We start from the raw sequence: 21,226 nt of genomic DNA on the forward strand, positions 1-21,226 counted from the left end.
CAAGAGGTAGCCTGTAACTTACTACATTGTTTTACATAAATTCTACTATTCTGTTATTCCAAAAGAACATTTAGACATTTTAGTATGTTTTTAAAATTTTATGAATTAACGTATGTTTTTGTACATAGTGGAAATCAACCAAAAACCTGTAACAGTTGAGCATGCTTTCATTTTTTTAAAATGTGGCAAGATACATTGCCTTCTTCTGAATCATTAAGCCATAAATAAATAAATATCTAAGCAATTTACTAGCAATCCATCTCTCCAGCTCACTGCTTTTTATTCTGATTAGCAATGGTTCTCTGATATGTGAATTTAAATTGGTGTGCAGGATTAAATATTGGCCCATATTCACACAAAAGACATTTGACAACCAGCCAAGCAAGCAAGCATGAAGAGCTTATTAAATATTTGGGATTAATACATGGCATATCAAATCATGATTGTTTTACTTACTTGTTCCCCTTGTATCCCTCTTTGTCCTGAATATCCCACTAAACCCTGCAGGTATATAAAAAAAAACCAGAAACAAATGTGGCACTGTAGTCTAAAACACTCCCAGATGTCCCCATATAAACAGATTTTTTTTTGGTCTCTCCCAAGAAATTTTTTGCCAAGTTTAGCTTTTAGACTTGGCAAAATTTCAGGACATGAAGTACGACCGGAAAATATTACTGATATATACAGAGAGAAATCCTCATCTCAGTTATAATTACTTTTTAAAATTTCTAATATGTCACCTGGCTGGTATCAATGTAGATTTGTTTTATGTAACATAAACTTATAATTATACATTTATAATTATTCAAATTTGGATATAAATGAAGTAGTTTTCCAATCCCTAATCTTTTTCAGAGCATCTTGAGAAGCTAATGTGATTATAGTAAATATGCTTCTCCACAGAGCTCTAAGAATTTAACTAGAAAAGTAAATTTGTTAGAACTATTTTTTTATTTTGTTCTTATGACAATAGAAGCATATCAGTAAGATAGCTGATGCAAACTGGTTGAATAACTCACAATAATTTTGTTTTGCATGTTTTATCAAGAAGTTCTGGGAAACTTTCTAATCAAATGTGCTGTATATCATGGGAAATATAATATATACTGTTATGGGGAAAATCCCATAATATACAGTATATTAACTGGTGAGAGATAGTATAATGTAATGGTTAAGGTGCTGGACCAGGAGTGAGGAAATATAGTTCCCTCAGGAATGGAAGCTGGCTGGGTGCCCTCTCAGTTCTAGCTTGGGAAGGAAGAAACAACCATCTAACCCACATTAGGTGAGTACAGATAAATGAAGTCTTCATTCTGGTGTAGATCAATTTAGGGCTGATAATAATACAAATTCAAGTCTAAATTAAGAAAGGCATTGACCAGAAACAGTAAGCTGAGAATTCATCAAAAGTATGAAACATAATTTCACAATATGAGCTCCACCCCTTAGATAATTGCAACAGAAGTATAAAAAGGTTAGGCATTATTGGCACTGCAAGATCACAACACACATTTAACCATTTTCGAAGCCCCTACAGACAGCCATTATTTATGAAATCATGCATGTGTACAGTTTGATCTGGAGGACAGTATTTTTGAAAGCATCTGAAAATATTCTATTACCATTTCTTTGGAAGTTTTTGGTAAAATGAATTATGTGATGATAGCTTGATAATACAGAGGTAGCTAGTTACCTGTTTCTTAAAATTCAGTATCAATAAAGCAAGGGAGGAATGAAGCAAAGGGTTATTTGAAGAGCGAGGGCAAATCCTTCACATGTAAAGTAGGTCTGAACATAAATATCCATTCTTGGAGTTCCTAAATATTCTTCCACTGTCCATATTCATCCATCAGCACATTTCACTTCCTCTTCTTGTACATAAAGAAGATCTAACTCTTTTTTGTGGTAGTTATTCTAAAGGGTCTTAAAGCTAACAATGGAAATACATGCTAGTGATAATTCATCTGTAAAGGTAAAGAGACATTGCAGCTGATAGAAATCCTTGCTTATCAGGCAGTAGGTATAATATTTTTATGTGGTCAGGGCTTGCCCCATTTTTGGGGGCTTTTAAAAGAAATGTTGGGTTACAGTCAGTGGTGGAATTCAGCCAGTTCGCACCAATTTGACAGAACCTGTAGCTAATTTTTTGTTGTCCAGGTCCAGAACAGACTTCTGGAAGCAGCATCCACACAGAGGACCGGTTATTCACATATTTGAATCCCACCACTGGTTACAGCAGTAACTTCTGTCTGAGAATCCAGACGGTAGACCACAGCTACTAATTGTTTTCAGACATGCATACAAATGAGGGGGGAAAATTAACAAAGTGAACAGAACTCATTGAATTTGTATAAATATCATTTCATACGGCTTTTTTGAAAAAATACATGTGCTTTTAATCCAGTTTTCTTTTAATTACAGGCAGTCCTTAACTTACAAACATTCACTTAGTTCTGAGTTACAGTGGCATTTTAAAAAATGGCTTACAACTGTCTCTCACATTTACGAGCATGGCAGCCTTGTCAAGTCATGTGATCAAAATGTGGGTGCTTGGCAACCGGCATGCATTTATGATGGATGCTATGTACTGGGGTCATGTAACTTGTAACTTTCTCAGCTGGCTTCCGATAAGCAAAGCCAATAGAGAAAGCCAGATTCACTTAACAATTGTGCGATTCACTTAACAATTGCAGTGACTTGCTTAACAACCTGGGGGGAAAAGGTCATAAACTCTGACACAACTGACTTAACAACCTTCCATTGCTTAGCAATAGAAATTCTGTTCCCAATTGTAGTTGTAAGTCAAGGACTACCGGTACTAGGATGATCTGTAACTTTGGAACTATAACGCTTTTTTATTCTCACCTGGAATAAATTAAATAGTAGTTGAATGTAAGGCAGGCTTCTGGCTATTGTTTAAACCTCATTGTATAAATTTTATACATTGAAAGAAACTTTACAATCTAAAACCTTTACTATACTCTTTTCTGAATGAAACATTGGCTATAAATCCAATAAACAGAATTTCACATTTGTCCGCAATGTGTAACAATTTTCAGATGAAGCATGCTGATGTGTCATGTCTTGTTTACAGCACTGGTGAATCCACCATGAATTCATTCTGATATATTATTCTTGTTCTGTTTAAAATAAACTCTAGAAGACACAATAATAAATTACATGCTTAAACCCATTGTTTTTCATAATTAACAGCCTCTACATATTTGTTTAAAATTTGGTTAGCAATTCTTCAAATTAACTAGCTATAGTTTAAAAAAACATGCTTGACATTTTGTACAAGTAAAATATCATTTGAATGTTATTCCCAATTATATAAACACGTATGCCTTTCACATATTCCCAGCAAGACATTTGCAGTAGTTATATCACATTCAATTTTTCTCTTAATCAACTCTCCAGAGTGAGTGGCTGGGATCAAAAGCTGTACACATATAGAAACCTTAACAGCTGTCTGAATCCCAATTAAAATTTGAACTGAATTTACCTCTCTGAAATCCACTTTATTATATTAATGCATTTTTTTCTGTTTCTATTCTTACATGCATATTGATTGAAAGCAACAGAAAATATATACTATAACCCAGACATGTCAAACACAAGGCCCGGGGGCCGGATCCGGCCCATGAAGTGGTTTCATGTGGCCCGCGAAGCCATCCTGGAAACAGTGAGGGAATGGCCCCCACTGCCTTGGCCCTGGCCCAGAGACCCTCCTTCTGCCAGAGACCCTCAGATCTGTCCCACTCCTGCCCAGGCCCCCATAGGCAACCTTGATGCGAACCATGTAGAGCTGACCATGCCCACCCAGTAGGCCATACGCACTTTAGCCACGCCCACCCAGTAGGCCACGCCCACCCTGGCCATACTCACCTGGCCCCTTGAGGACAACCGCAATGCTGATGCGGCCCTCAATGAAACTGAGTTTGACACCCCTGCTATAACCGTTTACTGGTACACCCTCATATACAGAAGATACAGAGTTGGAGTAGTCATTATGGATAAGCCAGACCATCCAGGGAAGTAAAAAACAGATTTGATGAGAATTGCACATTTTTGTGGGGCTTATTTGTGGAAAACAAGCTCACTACCAAAACTTACTCCCACTCTGCCAGGATAAGCTGACAGCCAGCTTTATCCTAACCATGTCCAAAGCACGTTCTGCCAGGGTTCCAACTCAGCGTTCAGAAACCTGATGGATTTTGTTGGACAAGATGGCTGTCAGCTTGTTCAGGCAGGATGGGAATGAGTTCTAACAGCAATTTTTTTTACACATACAAACCATATCTAATCCTTTGATGCACAAAGCTGGATCATTGACTGAACTTGTTTTTCCTCTGCCTGGACAAGCTGACATCAAAATAAGGATTAGTTGCTGCTATAAAAAGCATGCAGCCATGAAAAATAAATGTGGAACAAAAATGAGACTATCTTCCTCAAAAATAAAGTAGGAATGATACAAAAAAACCCTTATTCATCTCATTTAAAATATGTTTTTAAATTGGATTGCTTTATTTTTTTCAGTGAAAGGTTACTTTATAAAGCTGCAAATTTCTATTTCTATTCTATTGTTTCATTTGACATATAAATGAAAATGTAATGATTTATTTCTTGCTCAACCTTATTCACGAGGGAGGGGGCTTGTTGTTAAACAATTCATTTATATTTCAGAGAGTTATGACATCACAAGTTTGAAATCTCTTATATGGACCCATAAATCTTGTTTTATAAAAGACTGGATTTTTAAAAACATGCAAAGCCAATATCAAACAAACTACATTCTGTTGGTCATGCCATAAACTTTAAGATCACATACATATTGTAATGCCTGCCTGTATCACATTCATTTGACTGCAGAAGGGCAGAACTGAGTGGATGAATTGAACCCATATCCAGTGATAAAATCTGATAAAGAAACAAATAACCAAACAGTGCAACCTCATCTTAACTTCAGGCAGATATGTTTTAGTGTCCTGGAGGTGTAGCAAACTCTATTTTTTTTAAAATTTGTTATTATAGTATTTTATTAAAACATTTTGTAAAAGTTTGTGACTCGGTCTAAAATAATATTGTGAAGCTTAAGTAGGTAGTTCTGAATTACAGGCAGCTGGTTTGGATGTCCTGAATATAAGGACAGATAGTTCTCGGGTTATGCGGGCAATTGGGACCAGAATTTTGTTGTTGGGTACCAGTTTTGTGTTGTGCCTTTTGATGATGATGAACCTTCATTTAACATTAATCTTTTTTTTTTCATCATCTACAGCTTGACAAATATTAAACATTGTTTATGGATCTGAATAACTTCATTGGATTTTAAACACATATAGGACAACAATGTCTGGAGCCATAGTTATCTCTTTTTAAAAGGGATCGACCTAAGTTATCATCTTGATGGAACCTGCAGCATGGGCTGCTAATTTATTAGAATTACTAATAATGTTGGACCTACTAATGTATAGATTTTTTAAAAATAAAGTACAACCAAGCATACAATTTTCAGTTCCAGGCAAATGTACCATCCAAGGAATATTGGCGCAGTAATTCAAGATTTGGGGTTTTTTTAGTTGATGAAAGAAGTTCCACTAATCAACAATTTTAAAATAAAGTGAATAAATTTACTAAAAGTAAAATAAATTTACTTCATTTTTTTTCTACAGCGAAGGGCTGTTGTGATAAAACATTTATTTTGTACTTTGAAAGAATACAAAATTCCACCCTATCTCTTTGAAGATAAGGCTCCATGCAGATCTGACAATCAATAAAGACGGCTAAAATGACTAGTTATCAGACTAGCCAGATAGATAGCAATAAAATTTAATATTTTTTTTTACATGTCCCTGTTCTAGGACACGGAATCCTGAAGAAATACAAAGCATTATTCTAAAAATTTAAAAACAAAGTTTGAACTGAAGTGTCAGTTTTTTCAACAAGGAACTGTTCCAGAACACAAAAAATAAAAATAGTAAAATTTATTAAGATGCATTTTACTTAAATAGTAAAATTTATTAAGATGTGCCCTTGTAAAACAATTCACAGCAAGCTGAATTGATCCTAAGTAGCAACAAAGGAAAAATATCCATCAGGAATGTGTGGTCCAGTAAACCAAATTGTTTATTGATAAAGGAGAATATTTGTAGCTCAGGTTGAAATTAGGAGTCTTTGGTGCTCTCTGAGCTTGCTTGTTTTCTTGCAGATGTTTCATTACCCAAACTAGGTAACATCCTAAGTGCTAGTCAAATTGTTTATATTCGTTGAGCACTCAGAGATAGTGTGGCTAACATGCTAACTAATAAGGTAAAGGTAAAGGTCCCCCCGCACATGTGTGCTAGTTGTTTCCGACTCTACGGGCTGGTGCTCATCTCCATTTCAAAGCCGAAGAGCCAGCGCTTGTCCGAGAATGTCTCCGTGGTCATGTGGCCAGCATGACTAGACGCCAAAGGCGCACGGAACGCTGTTACCTTCCCACCGTAGTGGTCCCTATTTTTCTACTTGTGTTTTTACGTGCTTTCGAACTGCTAGGTTGGCAGAAGCTGGGACGAGTAACAGGCGCTCACTCTGTTACGCGGCACTCGGGATTCAACCCGCCAAACTGCCAACCTTCTGATCGACAAGCTCAGCGTCCTAACTCACTGAGCCACCGTGTCCCTGATATGCTAACTAATAGGAGGATGTAAATTATATTAAGGTCACCTAGATAGATTTATCAAAACATTTTAACATCATGGTGTCATTTACACTATGTCTGCCTTTTTCTATGTTTGTAAGAGTATATAAGCTATGGTTCTGCCTTTGCTCACTGCTGCCCAACAAGCAGCCAATGCTTTGCTGAAAAGCCCAGTATGTACTATATTGCTTACATGCCAAGTAAAATTGTGCTGTATCTTCAAAGTGATTTGGTTACAAAAATTACAGTCACATTACATTTTGTAGTTCTGCCTAATGGGAAGAAATCTTACGAATACCCATGGTGTAAGCTGCAAAGCTCTATATTTCAGACAAGAGGATTCTTAGAGAGGGAGATTTGGCTACATAATGTAATTATAACATGGGAGACATTATGCAAACGAATATGTTTGATCTCTAAAATGAAATAAGAGATCAAATTTTCAAAGTACTTTTTGGTATAGTCTTGCAGCATATTATATGAAAGCTAAATAATTATTTAGGAATATTATAATGCTTTTTCAGTTTCCCTAAGATTCTCTTGTTAGTTTATAAATATTAGATACTGAATTAGCCTAATCAACTCTGATCATTTTAATAGATTTGGTGAAGATCTCTACACCAAATAAGCAATCATAAGCTCACTATCATAACTCAGAAGAAACACAGCATATTCTCAACCCATATACTATTTAGTTCTTACATAAAATATGTGTAATTTCATACAAATAGCAGAATTCCAGTCAAAGGAACACCTCAATTGCCACAAAATTGCAATTAATTTACAAGTTTCCCTCATTTCCAAGGCAGCCAAGGTGCCCTATAAAAGTAATTCTTGTAACACGGCTTTTCTTGGAAACTCTTTTTCAAAACAGATTTATTTAAACAATGTTTCATTGGAGTCTTATTGGTTATTGAAAACTTTGTTTCCTACATTTTCAGTACCAGGAGTGGCTCTGACGACGAACTTCAACCTCAGATTCTGTAATCTGTAAGAAATTCTTTTTACATATGAGCATTACATTATTTGTAATTATAGACCTTAATAATGGCCTACAAACTAACATATTTTAAAAAATCTTACCTTTTCACCTTTGAGACCCTGTATGCCAGGTAATCCTGTTAATCCTGCATCGCCCTATAAATTTAGTATAACATTAATGTAGCATGATACCAGATCAAAGAATAACCAGAAAGTTGTTCCCCATAGCCCTCAAACTACTGCAATATGACCAATCATCATTACATTGCATCTAGCATTAGAATACTTCAGTAACTTTAAGCCAGAGAATCTCCTGCAGATCTTTGTGTGAACAGCAGTGAACTAGCAAGGATTCCTGATCCTTGGTAGCACAGCAATAACATTATCATGCCTTGCTTTTCTTAAATTATATTTCTGAAATAAAGAATAATCAGGAGTGAATTTTTGTGGAAGAATTATAAACGCTGCTAAATGCTGGTATTAAAAATGAAGTCCAGGCAGTCAAAAATAGGTAGCTGTTCCTTGCTGATTTTCTGATGTACATTTAACACATTATTATTTTAAAAAATTAAATAGCATATCTGATTTTTGTTTTGATGGTAAACCACCAGGAAACACAAGGACAGCACACTGAAAAAATATTGATGGAACTAATGCCGGCAATGGGGAAAAAGTTCCGATACGTCACACAACATCACCTGACGTTGCAAGTTTGACATGTCTGATTTACATATTACTCTTTTGCATCAAGCTCTGGATGGTGAATCTTGTAATAACAATAAAATTTCAAGGTGATTCCAGTTAGATTACACCTTGACTGCCCTGGGGTATCAATAGCACCATTTTCAATAAATAGACAGAATCATTGCTTAATAGTAGAATAGTTCCAACATTTTTTGTATAAAACATTTCATGTATAAAACATGCAGTATCCATTTCTACAGTCTATTAGTTTTCAAAATTAGTAACATAAAGAAAAAGAACATGCAGATGTACCAAAGAAGTTTTTCCAAACAAAATTAATCAGGGAAATAGATTGTATCCAAAAGAAAATCAATAACAATGCAATAGCACATTATGAGATCCATATTTTCAACAATTAGACAAATCCATCATTTTCTTTCCCCTTTTGTTTGTGCATTGTGAGTCATCCTCCCACCGAAGAGATGTAGCTTGCAGTATGACATTGCTTTGGTCATTTTGATGAAAGCAGGGAATTTCTACTGATGCCCTTGCTTTAACAAGAAAATATTCCTAACTTTCCAAACCGCAATTTCATAATCCTCCTATATTTTAAATTGGACATAAAACATTAATCATACAATACAAATAAGACTATGAGCAATATTACTCATTTACTTTTTCTCCACGCTTTGCTTGTCCTGGAGAAAATCCTGGATCACCTTTTGGGCCCTGGGAAAACAAAATTAAATTAATATATAAGGCACAGGTATTATTGCTAATATCTCTTAGAAGTGAATATGTTATTTAGGAGAAGGACATATAGATTCAATGAAATATATAAAATAACATTTTAATCAAAGAAATAATTTCTATTATATATTGGAGGTATTTTTATATGCATTTTACAACATAAGCTCTTCTAGGAGTTTGTACAGATGACTTAGATCTAGAAATAGAAAAACACAGTTTTAGTATTCTAGTAACTATATTTTAGAAATATTTAATACTTCTCTGGTAGTTTAAAGTGTATCATTCAAAAAGGACAAATTAAATTACCACCATATTATTCTAATAAAAGACACCCCCATTCTTCAGTCTCCTTAATCTTCAAGCATCAAAAATATCCCCAATAATTCATAATATTTTCCTTTCTTGTGTTCCTCTATCTTTCTCTTATTCTAACATCTGTTTTCCCCTGATTTCTTTTCCTTAAATTTTCTCCTAATTTTCTTTTCTGCATTTACTCAGCCTAAGCATAGTTTAATGTTAGCAAACCTTTTTTTGCCTGCCAAAGTAAAATGGGCAAGTTTTAAAATTTGTCCCCCAACCTCAAGTGAGAAAGCTTGTAATGAACAAACCCACATCTTACTTGACTTCAAGGTTCTTTTCTGAGAGCTTCTATAATCTCATAGGTGTTAAATTCTCATAGGTATTAGCATACTTTTTTAAAATAATATTTTGTTTAGTTTGGGAAGTAGCAAATGGTATCTATGTTTGATAATTCTGGCATCTGTGGATAATACATTGCTGATTCCTGTCTTAAGCCTATTTGGAAACCATGTTCTTTTTGAAACACATGGCCTGATTTGTTAGGGTTGTAAACTAATTTTCCTAAATTGGGAATATCCACTCAAGGGAACTGAATCATTTTTTATTTAAACAGTGCATCCATGAAGGCCAGGGGTGCAGAAGGTCTTAGTGGCACCATGTACAGTATGTCGTGATGCCTTTGTACAAATGATAAAAATTATGTACTTGAGTCATCCTGAGTAGCAAAATGGAACAAGTACATGATTTGCATAATGACTTCACACAATGTCAGCTTCTACAGGATTCTTACATACAAATGTAAATCAGAATAGGGTAGAGGTGGAAGGGACCGTGGAGGTCTTCTAGTCCAGCCCCCTGCTCAAGCAGGAGACCCTATACCATTTCGGACAAGCAACTGTCCAGTCTCTTCTTAAAAACCTCCAGCGATGTAGCACCCACAACATCTGATAGCAAGCTGTTCCACTGGTTATTTTTATTTTTATTTATTTATTTTTATTACATTTATATCCCGCCCTTCTCCGAAGACTCAGGGCGGCTTACAAGCTTAGCAGTAGCCTTCATTCTATGTATATGCCTGCTTGTTAGGGCTTTCACACACCCCCAAGCGGCATTATTACAAAGTCAGCTTAATTGCCCCCAACAATCTGGGTCCTCATTTTACCTACCTCGGAAGGATGGAAGGCTGAGTCAACCTTGAGCCTGGTGGGATGCGAACCTGCACTAATTGCAGGCAGCTGGTGTTACTTAAGGAGGCATCAGCCCACTACTCCACCAAGGCTCTTAATTGTTAATTGTCCTCACTGTCAGGAAGTTTTTCCTTAATTCCAGGTTACTTCTCTCCTTGATTAGTTTTCATCCTTGTTTCTTGCCCTGACCTCTGATGCTTTGGAAAATAAATTGATCCCCTCCTCTTTGTGGCAGCTTCCCAAATACTGGAATACTGCTATTATTTAAACCCAAATACTTAAAACTTAATTTAAAATACTTTAAACCAAATATTTAAACCCAAATACAAATAAACTCTCAAATACTGGAATACTGCTATTATTTAAACCCAAAGAGGCAGTTTGTATAATCTGGAAAAGGATATAGCTATATTAATAAAGTATCTTTGTCTCTTAAACAAATTTTAAAATATATGACAAAATGAAGTCATCAAGACATTGTGGGCTGTTCCCTGACACCACTGGATGACATCGCCAGGGCTCGTTGCCTTGGAAGAGTGAGGAAGATTCTCAGGGATGACTCACACCCTGGACGGTATCTCTTTACTCTCCTACCATCCGGTAGGAGATATAGGAATATAGCCAGCCGTACCAACAGGCTGAAAAATAGCTTTTATCCGTGGGCTGTTAGGCTTTTAAATGGGACATAATCTTATGCAGAATTGACTTGGGAGGCTGGTGTGTGGTGTAGTTGGTTCACATAGTGTGGTGGGATGGAGGGTTTGTTGTCACTGTGTGTTGGGGGGATAGAGCACGGGGGGGGAGGCTCAGCTAATCTCAATGTACACATGTTGTACTTTGACAATAAAGGTTTATTATTTATTATTATTATTATTATCATTACCAGTTACTGAACTATTTCAAAATTTTACAGCACTAATTTTGTTCAGGATCTCTCGTGTAGGATATTTCTTCATTCCCTTTTGTTAATGACTGTTTTAAATGATGCAATATTAACCCATTTTTCAATCTTATCTGTCTCTTCTAATTATTCCAAAACTTGAAGAGGTGAGATTTTTATTATTTCTTTTTTACAGACAGGCAGCGGATCCTATCAATAACAAGAGCTTAAGTATTAGGTGTTCTGAGAACCCACAGAACATTTAAGCTTGGGATTAACAAAATAAATTTCTTTGGGTTACTGTTGGTGACTGTTGATGTAGGCTGACATAATCTTGGTAAAAACAACTGTTCATGATAATTAGAGAAGCTGGTGAAGTTCTACTGAGCTAAACTTAGAAAGGATTAAACCTATCTTGAAAGTGATGGAAGTTCTACTGATTCTTAAATTCTTCTCTGGCTTCCAATTGAAGAATTGCCAGCTTCTCTGGCCTATTAATTCCTCACTGTCCATCATAATTATATTTTCACTTCCTTACACTGAACAGGAGGAAAATTAAGAAGCTGCAAGTGAAGGAACAAGGAACCATTCCTTGTCAAAACTTTATTCACTATATTTGAATTTGTTGCTGCAGTATTCTCCTCCTTCTTGCATCATTCACGTTTTTCAATTTACAGGAGAATATGCAAAAAAAGAACCAAAAAACTTAAATTTCCAAATTAACCCAAACATCACTAACCCAGATTCATATGCCAAAATATTCTCCATTTGCTGTGCTAGATACTCAGAATACTCAAAAATTACAGGGTACTTTGTTTTACATTTGCCTGTGCAAAGTTTATCTAATGCTGCTAACTGCCTGGGAGCAGTTTTTAACACTTGTCACTACAGGTCGGATTCCCACCCTAAGGAACTGTATTAGAAGAAATAGCTGTAGTTGTTTTTATCCTGTAACCCATTTATCAAGGAGCTATAACTAAATCCGAGTTGAAGGCTCTCCAGAATTCCATACAGCTGTCCAGAGCTATCTAAATAGTTTCTGCTATTGGACCTCCCTTTTAATCTGCCTACTAGATTTGACTCTGTCAAAGCATTACAGTATTTTACCCTTCAGGTAACAAAGCTTAGAAAATAAAATAGGAATGCTGAGGCAAAACCTTTATTGCAGTATTCACATATTTTCTTTGAATAATGTGTGTGTGAAAATACAATACAAAAATGGCTGCTTTGTTAACCCTTGCCTTTTGAAGCATAAACCACATTTAAAACAACATGCCCGGTTTTGCTTTTACAGAGAGTCCTCACTTAGGAACCACAACTGGGACAAGTAATTTGGTTGCTAAGCGATGCAGTTGTTAAGTGGAAAATCATGTGGTCATGATGAGCATACAATATTATTTCCCCTTTGGTTTTTAAGCAAAGGGACAAGATTGCTAAGTGAAAAATCATCAACATTACTCATGTGTAGCATACCTTCAGACCTGGCCAACCTGGCAGCCCGGGGTTTCCATGTGGACCTGGAATACCCTATGGAAAATATAAAATATGTAATTACAAAGAACAGGAAGGAAGGAACTTCATTTGTGCAAGGACATTTCTCAGGGATTATTAACCTTTTTATGCTGGGTGTCATGAATACTGGTCTAAAGAAATTATTCAGAAACCATTGCAACTAAACTTCGAGCCCCCCAAAATAGGGAAGGAATTAGGAACAGATTCAAGAGAGGCTTCTTCATGGCAGTCCCAGTTGCTGTCATTAACTAAATCACAACAAATCATTAGGTAAGAACCGATCCCAATGTAAGACATTCCCACCTTGGTTTTTCCCAGCTCCAAACCTCCATAAGATAAAGGACTGCCTTTCTTCAGCTCCCCCTAATCACCTATCTCCTCCCCATCTCTGTCCTTTTGACCACCCTGTGGCTTCAATCCCTCTGCCCCACTCCCCAACTAATCCTCACCTTTGCCCTGCTGGCTAGGACCACCTGCCTTGGCCTTTGTGAGGCAGCTTCTGACCACTCTAGACCTTCTTTCCAAGGCTGTGTGCAGCCTTATCCAAATCATCTGCAGCATTCTCACAAAGCTTTGGAAGGCTTCCTAGCCTTGCGTGGAGGCCATACATGAACTGAACAAGGGTATGTGCAATTTGTACAAAGGCGTGCATGGCTTTTAGAAGAAGGTCTGGCATGGATAGCCGCTTCCTCAAAAAAGAGCCAGACTGCGTGCAACTGATCATCAGCAGCAGCAGCAGCAAGAGGAGGAGGAGGAAGAAGATGGCTAAAGTCAGCTGGGTGCAGCAGGACTGGCAGAGCAAAAAGGGCAAGCGAAGCATAGACAGAAGTGCGAGTGGAGTGCAGAGTGGCAAAGCTAGCAGGGCAGCAGGACCAGCAGAGGTGGCAGAGTTCAAGGCAGTCAAAATGGCAGATGTGGGTGGGTGAGACAGAAGGATGGGGGGAGTTGAAACAGCCCTGTGGTCTTAAGTACAGGACAGCTGCCAGGTGCCTGAATTTTGAACCTGTGACTGCAGCTGCATTGCAATTGCCAAAACTTCAGGAATTGGGCATAGCTAAATTCATTTATTGCCGCAGCAACTCTGAACAGTAACTGAATGAATAGTTATTAACAAAGGAATAGCTGTAGTTCCAGTTTTTCTGATTTGACTGTTTCCTGATTTGGACAGCTTTGAAGGGCTGACAATTTCACACTGACTAAGAGATTGGTTCACATAGTGTGGTGGGATGGAGGGTTTGTTGTCACTGTGTGTTGGGGAGAGAGAGCATGGGGGGAGGCTCAGCTAATCTCAATGTACACATGTTGTACTTTGACAATAAAGGTTGTTATTATTATTATTATTATTATTATTATTATTATTATTATTATTATTATTATTATTATTATTATTATTATTATCTCTTCACCCTACAAACTGAAGGCTGTGCCAATTATTATAGAGAATAAGTCATTTAGCATTTCAAACACTCATTCAAAGATATTTCTGTGCTGCTGCAAGCAAACCAAGTCTTTGTAACTTACATAGAAAAATCCATACAAAACATATCTGGTACAAAAAAATAAATAAAACAACAATACAACAAAGCTCAAGTAAACAAACATTAACTCAATGAAAGAATCTGTTCATTAAGACAATAAATGGAACATCTGAGTAATCAGTAGCAAGACTACAAAGGAACAAACAATAAAATCCAACTCTTCAATTAACATGATATATCTTTTTCCTAAAATAAATTTGAGTATTCAACTTTTCCAAATATTAAGCTGCAGAACCAGTTTTTGTTTTGTCCATTATTGTAGGAGATGACCTGACAACTGCAGTTTTGGCAACAAGGATCTTTTTAGATATTGTTGGATTATCATTTCTGGAATATTCAGCCAATCTTGTCAGCATCAGGAGTGCTAATGCAAAATATCTGGAGAGCACCAGAGAAGATCAACATTTAAGAAAAATTTGATAGTGGGATTTGAGCTAAGTTGAAACTGCTAAGGAAAGTGACTCTGTGATTATGGTCAAAAGGAAACTCAATCAAATGGCCAATGTGAAAAAGCCATCTTTCTACTTGAAACCATTTCATAGTAAAATGAAAATAAGATAGCCAATGGCTTGGGTCCGGGATATTTGAGGGAACACCTGATGCCGGCATCAAGCTTCCTTCGTCCTGTGCGCTCCCACAGGGAGGGTCTTCTCAGGGTACCGCCGGTAAAAGATTGCCGGCGGACAATGCCCAGGGGGAGGGCCTTCTCTGTGGGTGCGCCGGCCCTTTGGAACCAGCTGCCTGTAGAGCTTAGGACTGCCCCTGACCTTCGCTCATTCCGCCGGGGCCTGAAGACCTGGCTCTTCGAGCTTTATGGCCTAGACTGAGAGTATTAACTGGGGTTTTAATTGTATTTTTAATTGTAATTGGGTTTTTATTTCAAGGTTAGTGTAATCATTTTAATTGTTTTTAATTTTTGTAATTTGTTGCATTGTTTTTAAAAAACCTTGTGAACCGCCCTGAGTCCTACGGGAGAAGGGCAGTATATAAGTTTAATAAAATAAATAAATAAATAAATAAATAAATAAATAAATAAATAAATAAATAATAAATAAATAAATAAATAAATAAATGTATTAATAGTTTTATACAAAACTGTTACGTGACAGCACACTTGGAATTCTGTGTAGAGTTCTAATTACCCCACTTCAGAAAGGATATTGACAAGATAGAAAAACTGCATATAATGCAAACAAAATGATTATAGGGCTAAATTATCTCCCGGACAAGAAATAACATGAAACAAACATGATGGCGGGGAAGCTGCAACGATCTCAAGTGTTAAAAACAGCCATAAGTCACTTTTTCCAGTGCTGTTTTAATTTTGAACGGTCATTAAATGACCTGTTGTAAATCGAGGACTACCTGTAATGCAGAATCTCAAAAATACAGACAATGCATTCTTTCACATATACAGTGTGTCTACTAAAGGAAGAAGAACCAGAGCCGTAAAATAGAATATTCCTTCCCTCACCACATCTGTTGTTAGTCAACAATTTTGACAGATTAAAATAAAATTGGAGAAACCTGCGGAGGATCAGGGCCTTGAAGGCTACTACTAGTTTGTACGGCTAGGTTTGGAATCATAGCTAGCAAGAGACCAGGAAAAGAACACACTGCCCTCCTCTGAGTTTTTGAGAATCTTGAAAAGCATCCTGTTGGCATAATGAGTCACAGGATGCTCTTTGGCAAAGAGAGACTAAACAATATATTCATCACATATTTTGCTCAGCTAAAACAAGGGTGGTTTTAGTTGTATTGACCACATCGGATATACACTGTGTAAAAATAGAGATTTGCTTCCCCCTTTTCCAGAGGAGGGGGTGGAAACCATGTAAAACCTCCTACATAGAAACATGATATAATGTAACCACCATATCTCTCTACTATGAAAACCTAAGGGTGTGTGGATCATTATACCATTCTGATAGATTGCAAAACACGGAGGAGGCAAGTATTTCTATTTCATGGTTGAAGTAGAAAGTACGGAAGTAACTACTTGGTTACTGCTGTTCTTTTTGTCCTTACATATGTATTTATTTATGAAAAGAGATAGGCTGGAATACCTCTATTACGTTTTTTTCAGCACACTAAACATTATTCAGGTAATGTTTAAAAGCATACAGATAGTCCTCAATTTACAACAATAAACTGAGCCCAAAATTACTGTTGCTAAGTTAAACAGTTGTTAAGTGAATCACTGCAGTTAACGCCTTATGCCCCATTTTACAACCTTTCTTGCCACAGTTGTTGGGTGAATCACTGCTGTTGTTAAATAAGTAATACGGCTGTTAAATGAATCTGGCTTCCCTATTGATTTTGTCTGTCAGTCGGTCGCAAAAGGTGATCGCATGGCCCCAGCCACTGCAACCATTGTAAATATGAGTCAGTTCCCAGTCTGAATTTTGATCATGGGGATGCTGCCACCGTCGTAAGGGTAAAAAATGGTCATGTCGCTATTTTTCATTGCCGTTGTAACTTTGAAAAGTCACTAAATGAACTGTTGTAACTTGAGGATTACCTCTCTTTCTTTCGGTAAGGCTATACTAATGAAAATTATGCAAAATCAATTCCGAGTCCTTTCGGTCACCAAAGTCCCAATTAATATGCCAATGCAGCAACACTTCATTTGCAAAAAATAAGGTTCATGCAGAAATTACTTATTAGGAATGAGCTCTGCATTCAAAGGAATTCGATATAACGCCATTCTTTTTTTGTGATTTTGAGTAACAAATACAGCCTTGTCATTTCCGTTAGCATTTCAATTCATTGTTGTTGTTGTTAGCTGCGAAGTCGTGTCCGACCCATCGCGACCCTATGGACAACATTCCTCCAGGCCTTCCTGTCCTCTACCATCTTCTGGAGTCCATTTAAGCTCACGCCTACTGCTTCAGTGACTCCATCCAGCCACCTCATTCTCTGTCGTCCCCTTCTTCTATTGCCCTCGATCTTTCCCAGCATTAGGCTCTTCTCCAGTGAGTCCTTCCTTCTCATTAGGTGGCCAAAGTATTTGAGTTTTAGCTTCAGGATCTGGCCTTCTAAAGAGCAGTCAGGATTGATCTCCTCTAGGACTGACCGGTTTGATCGCCTTGCAGTCCAAGGGACTCGCAGGAGTCTTCTCCAGCACCATAGTTCAAAGGCCTCAATTCTTTGGCGCTCAGCCTTTCTTATGGTCCAGCATTAAACAATGATTTTACAGTCATTATTGCCAAATGAGCCTTAATGGACTGGCTGACATATCACAAGAAGCCACAATGGGTGGGTTCAAACATCTTCCCTAACTGTATTGTTTAATCACTTAACACCCTAGGCGGTGATAATTAGTCTTACAGAGTGGGTGGGAATAATAAAAGGACACTGTAGAGATTTCTCTTTCTCCAACTGGTAAAAAGACGCCAATTTTTCAGCCCTCTGACAGGGAAGATTTTTATAAGCTGCCTGCCAACACACATGGAATCCGTGTCAGTGCAGTTAACTTTAATATAAGCCACACTAACATGTTTTTGATGAGTTAGCTTTTGTTCATCGTAACATGCCAGGAATTCCTTTCTTAATGCCTCAACCAATGTTTAGCAGAAAAAAAAGCTAAAATATGCGTGCATATTATTATGTAAATATTATTAACACAGGGGTACCTCACAGACAAAAAAAAAAATCCAGCGTGGGAGAATAATAAAATTCATAATGAGGAGCAGGCAAATTCTGGATTTCAGAATTTTAGTTTATAGAAAATGTGTTAATCTTTTTTTAAAAAAATATGTGTGTCTGAATACAACTCATTACCAAAAGAGCCTTCCAGCCTTCCGAGGTAGGTAAAATGAGGACCCAGATTGTTGGGGGCAATTAAGCTGACTTTGTAATAATGCCGCTTGGGGTGTGTGTGTGAAAGCCCTAATAAGCAGGCATATACATAGAATGAAGGCTACTGCTAAGCTTGTAAGCCGCCCTGAGTCTTCGGAGAAGGGCAGGATATAAAAATATTAAAATAAAATAAATAATAAATAAATAAATAAAATAAATAAATAAATAAATTCACAGGAGTCAATCACATTCTTACTACACCAAAAGAGTAAAGAGGCATTATAGGATTGCAACTTTTAGCAGTTTCTTCACTGTTGCCAGTGTTGCATTTCAGGGTTTAGTGACCATGGCCTATAGAGCAGGAGGTAGGCAACCTTCCTGGCTCAGGAATTCTGGGAGTTGAAGTCCACGAGTTATAAAAGAACCAAGGTTGCCTACCCCTGGCTAGAGAACACATTTATTAATGTTTTGCCAGCAACTAAAGGAAATATGTTCTTTAAACCACAGTCACTAAACCCTGGAGCTCAACACTGCTAAACAGATAGCAGCAGTGAAAGCCCACACCGGTTTCTTCACAGTTTTTTGCTTTCTACCTTCAGGCTGTAAAATTCTAGGAAGTCCATTCTACCTCCCTCCAAAAAGCAAATAAATAGGACATTAGACTTCAGAGACACGTTGATGAGAGGAATGAAAAAAAATGAAGGTGAGCAGAATATAGCCTGATATATTGTTTGTTACCACATTAATTCAAAGTTTACATTCAGTTGCACTGTAAAACAAAATGCACTGCTTATTTCCTAGAGAAAAGCAATTAAAAACATTTCATTTTTTTAAATGCATTAAGACACTTCAGAAACAAATCGTCTACTTGACTGTGAAAAGGTGTGTTTCTGGAAACAGATATCTATTTTTTACTCACTCTTGGGCCGCGCTTTCCTGCTGGGCCAGGTAATCCTGGAGGACCTGGGGGTCCCTAAAGGGGAAATGAAACAAGAAAATAATGAACACAAAAATCCAGCATAGGAATTCTGTCTTTCAGAAATTGAAATTATTCATTAGTTTCCCTACCTATAATAGGTGCATAGGATTTTTGAAATTGAAAAAAGTGCTTACACTAAATACCACAATGATTAGCATGTGCCTTAGAAGAACAGAAACAGTGGTTAGGTGGCTCAGATAGTAACTTCTAGTAAGACCCAATACTTGATTAATATACAATAGCAGCTTAAGCAAGAAGCTTCAGTTGATGACCACTACAACCTGGTCTAGATTGTAACTAAATTATCAAGGATTGCAAAAAAGGAAAGACGCATCTATGTATGTCTTGCATCTATCTATTTGTATTGGAATAAAATAAAAAGGAGACGACCATGTAAACTGCAAACCAATAGACTATGACAGCCCTCTATATTTATGGCTGCTTGCTTGGTTAAGCCAAGATAACTTTCTAGTAGATACAAGATGCAAATCTTAGGATGGGTTGGCCAATTATGGACCATTTCTTAATTTATACATATCCTTATTGAAAAATACATGAACAAAATTAAAAATGCCTTTAAATCTCCACAGATAGAGAGGTGATCAACTCATTTCCAGAATACCTACAGGAATAACAAGAAGCTTGCAAACATCATCTATTTTGTAAAGAAGGCCGTCAGTTAGCAAAAAATAAGTTAAGGTCTTAGCCAAAAGAGCTCTGAAACAGCTGCAAATAGGTAAGACACCAACTGAGCAAGCTAAGCTCTAAAAGTATTTAGGGATTGTTGTCCAAACTGCATCTCTAGAAAAGACACCTATAAAATATACTGTCAAGAATATCCAATGAAGTATTGTTATTTTAATACTCTTTTGGTGTATCAGGGAACATTTTACTCTCAATCAATTTTGTTGAGAGAAAAGTAATTAATTTGCTTTATGGAGCTCATTTTGTTTTTAGAACTAAAGGCCAATCCAAATTCCTAAAGGTTATCACCACAATTCCTGAATTTATGCCATATTCAGTCTTCCATTTGGAGATAGGGTTAGTATTTTTAATTTAATTTAATTTTAATTTTAATTTTAATCCCATTTATATCCCGCCCTTCTCCGAAGACTCAGGGCGGCTTACAATTTAAAGCACAAATCAATGTGCTTAGTATTGTAGTACAACAATCATTTTCATTGTGGCCTGATGTAATAAAGACAAAGCAGATAGGAATGAAAAGTATAATTAGCTGCCAAAATATATTACAGCTATGTAGCTTGAATCCTGTAGAAGCCTAACTAAAAATTTAAAAATATACTAGATAACTCATGACCCCTTGGATCATCGTTTCAGTGATATTTCCTTACCAGATCCCTTGATACCTTCAACTGCTAAGCTTGTAAGCCGCCCTGAGTCTTCGGAGAAGGGCGGGATATAAATGGAATTAAAATAAATAAATAAATAAAATAAACAATGGCAGAATTTCTAATATGCTCCTTCACTGGAAAAGTTAGGATACATTCAGAGATGTATCTGCCTTGAAAATAGTCATGTTGAATTTCTTAACAGAGTGTCAGGACCCATCCAAATCCACGTCTTAGGAAAACAAAAACTCTTGGGAGTCAGTTCTAGTCCAAAAGGAATCTTTACTAGGACATGCTTGGTTGTGGGAATACAAGACAGGACTTAGTATTGTTTTACAAATTGAAATTTTATAAAGGGTACCCGGTTCAACCCCCCCTTCCCTCAACCCCATTTGGTCAGCCCCCATCCTTCTACTTCGTGTCATCCCTTTCCTGGGGGAAAACAAAGGAACTTTGAATCTTTATGGTTATTGCCTTCCTCCTCTCCAGAATTAAAAGAAAACACAAGCCAGAAGCCTTCTTCTCTAACCCTCCCTTTTGTTCCCCCCAGTTCAAAAGGTTCCCTTGGCCTTTGAAATAACCTAAG

The 21,226-nt window shown here is 36.9% G+C and overlaps 1 protein-coding gene across 1 annotated transcript in view; it reads right to left on the minus strand.

Moving 5' to 3' along the window:
• Nucleotides 1-21,226, minus strand: part of COL24A1 (collagen type XXIV alpha 1 chain) — a gene marked incomplete at its 5' end in the record, with an annotated part of 153,334 nt that overhangs the window by 101,781 nt on the left and 30,327 nt on the right. The window contains 5 exons of the mRNA XM_081325373.1: nucleotides 457-501; nucleotides 7,763-7,816; nucleotides 9,020-9,073; nucleotides 12,935-12,988; nucleotides 19,232-19,285. Coding sequence (XP_081181499.1) covers nucleotides 457-501; nucleotides 7,763-7,816; nucleotides 9,020-9,073; nucleotides 12,935-12,988; nucleotides 19,232-19,285 — 261 coding nt within the window. The remainder of the gene's footprint in view (nucleotides 1-456; nucleotides 502-7,762; nucleotides 7,817-9,019; nucleotides 9,074-12,934; nucleotides 12,989-19,231; nucleotides 19,286-21,226) is intronic.

This window comes from Vipera berus, assembly GCF_964194415.1.
Source record: "Vipera berus genome assembly, chromosome: 3".
Lineage (NCBI taxonomy): Eukaryota > Metazoa > Chordata > Lepidosauria > Squamata > Viperidae > Vipera > Vipera berus.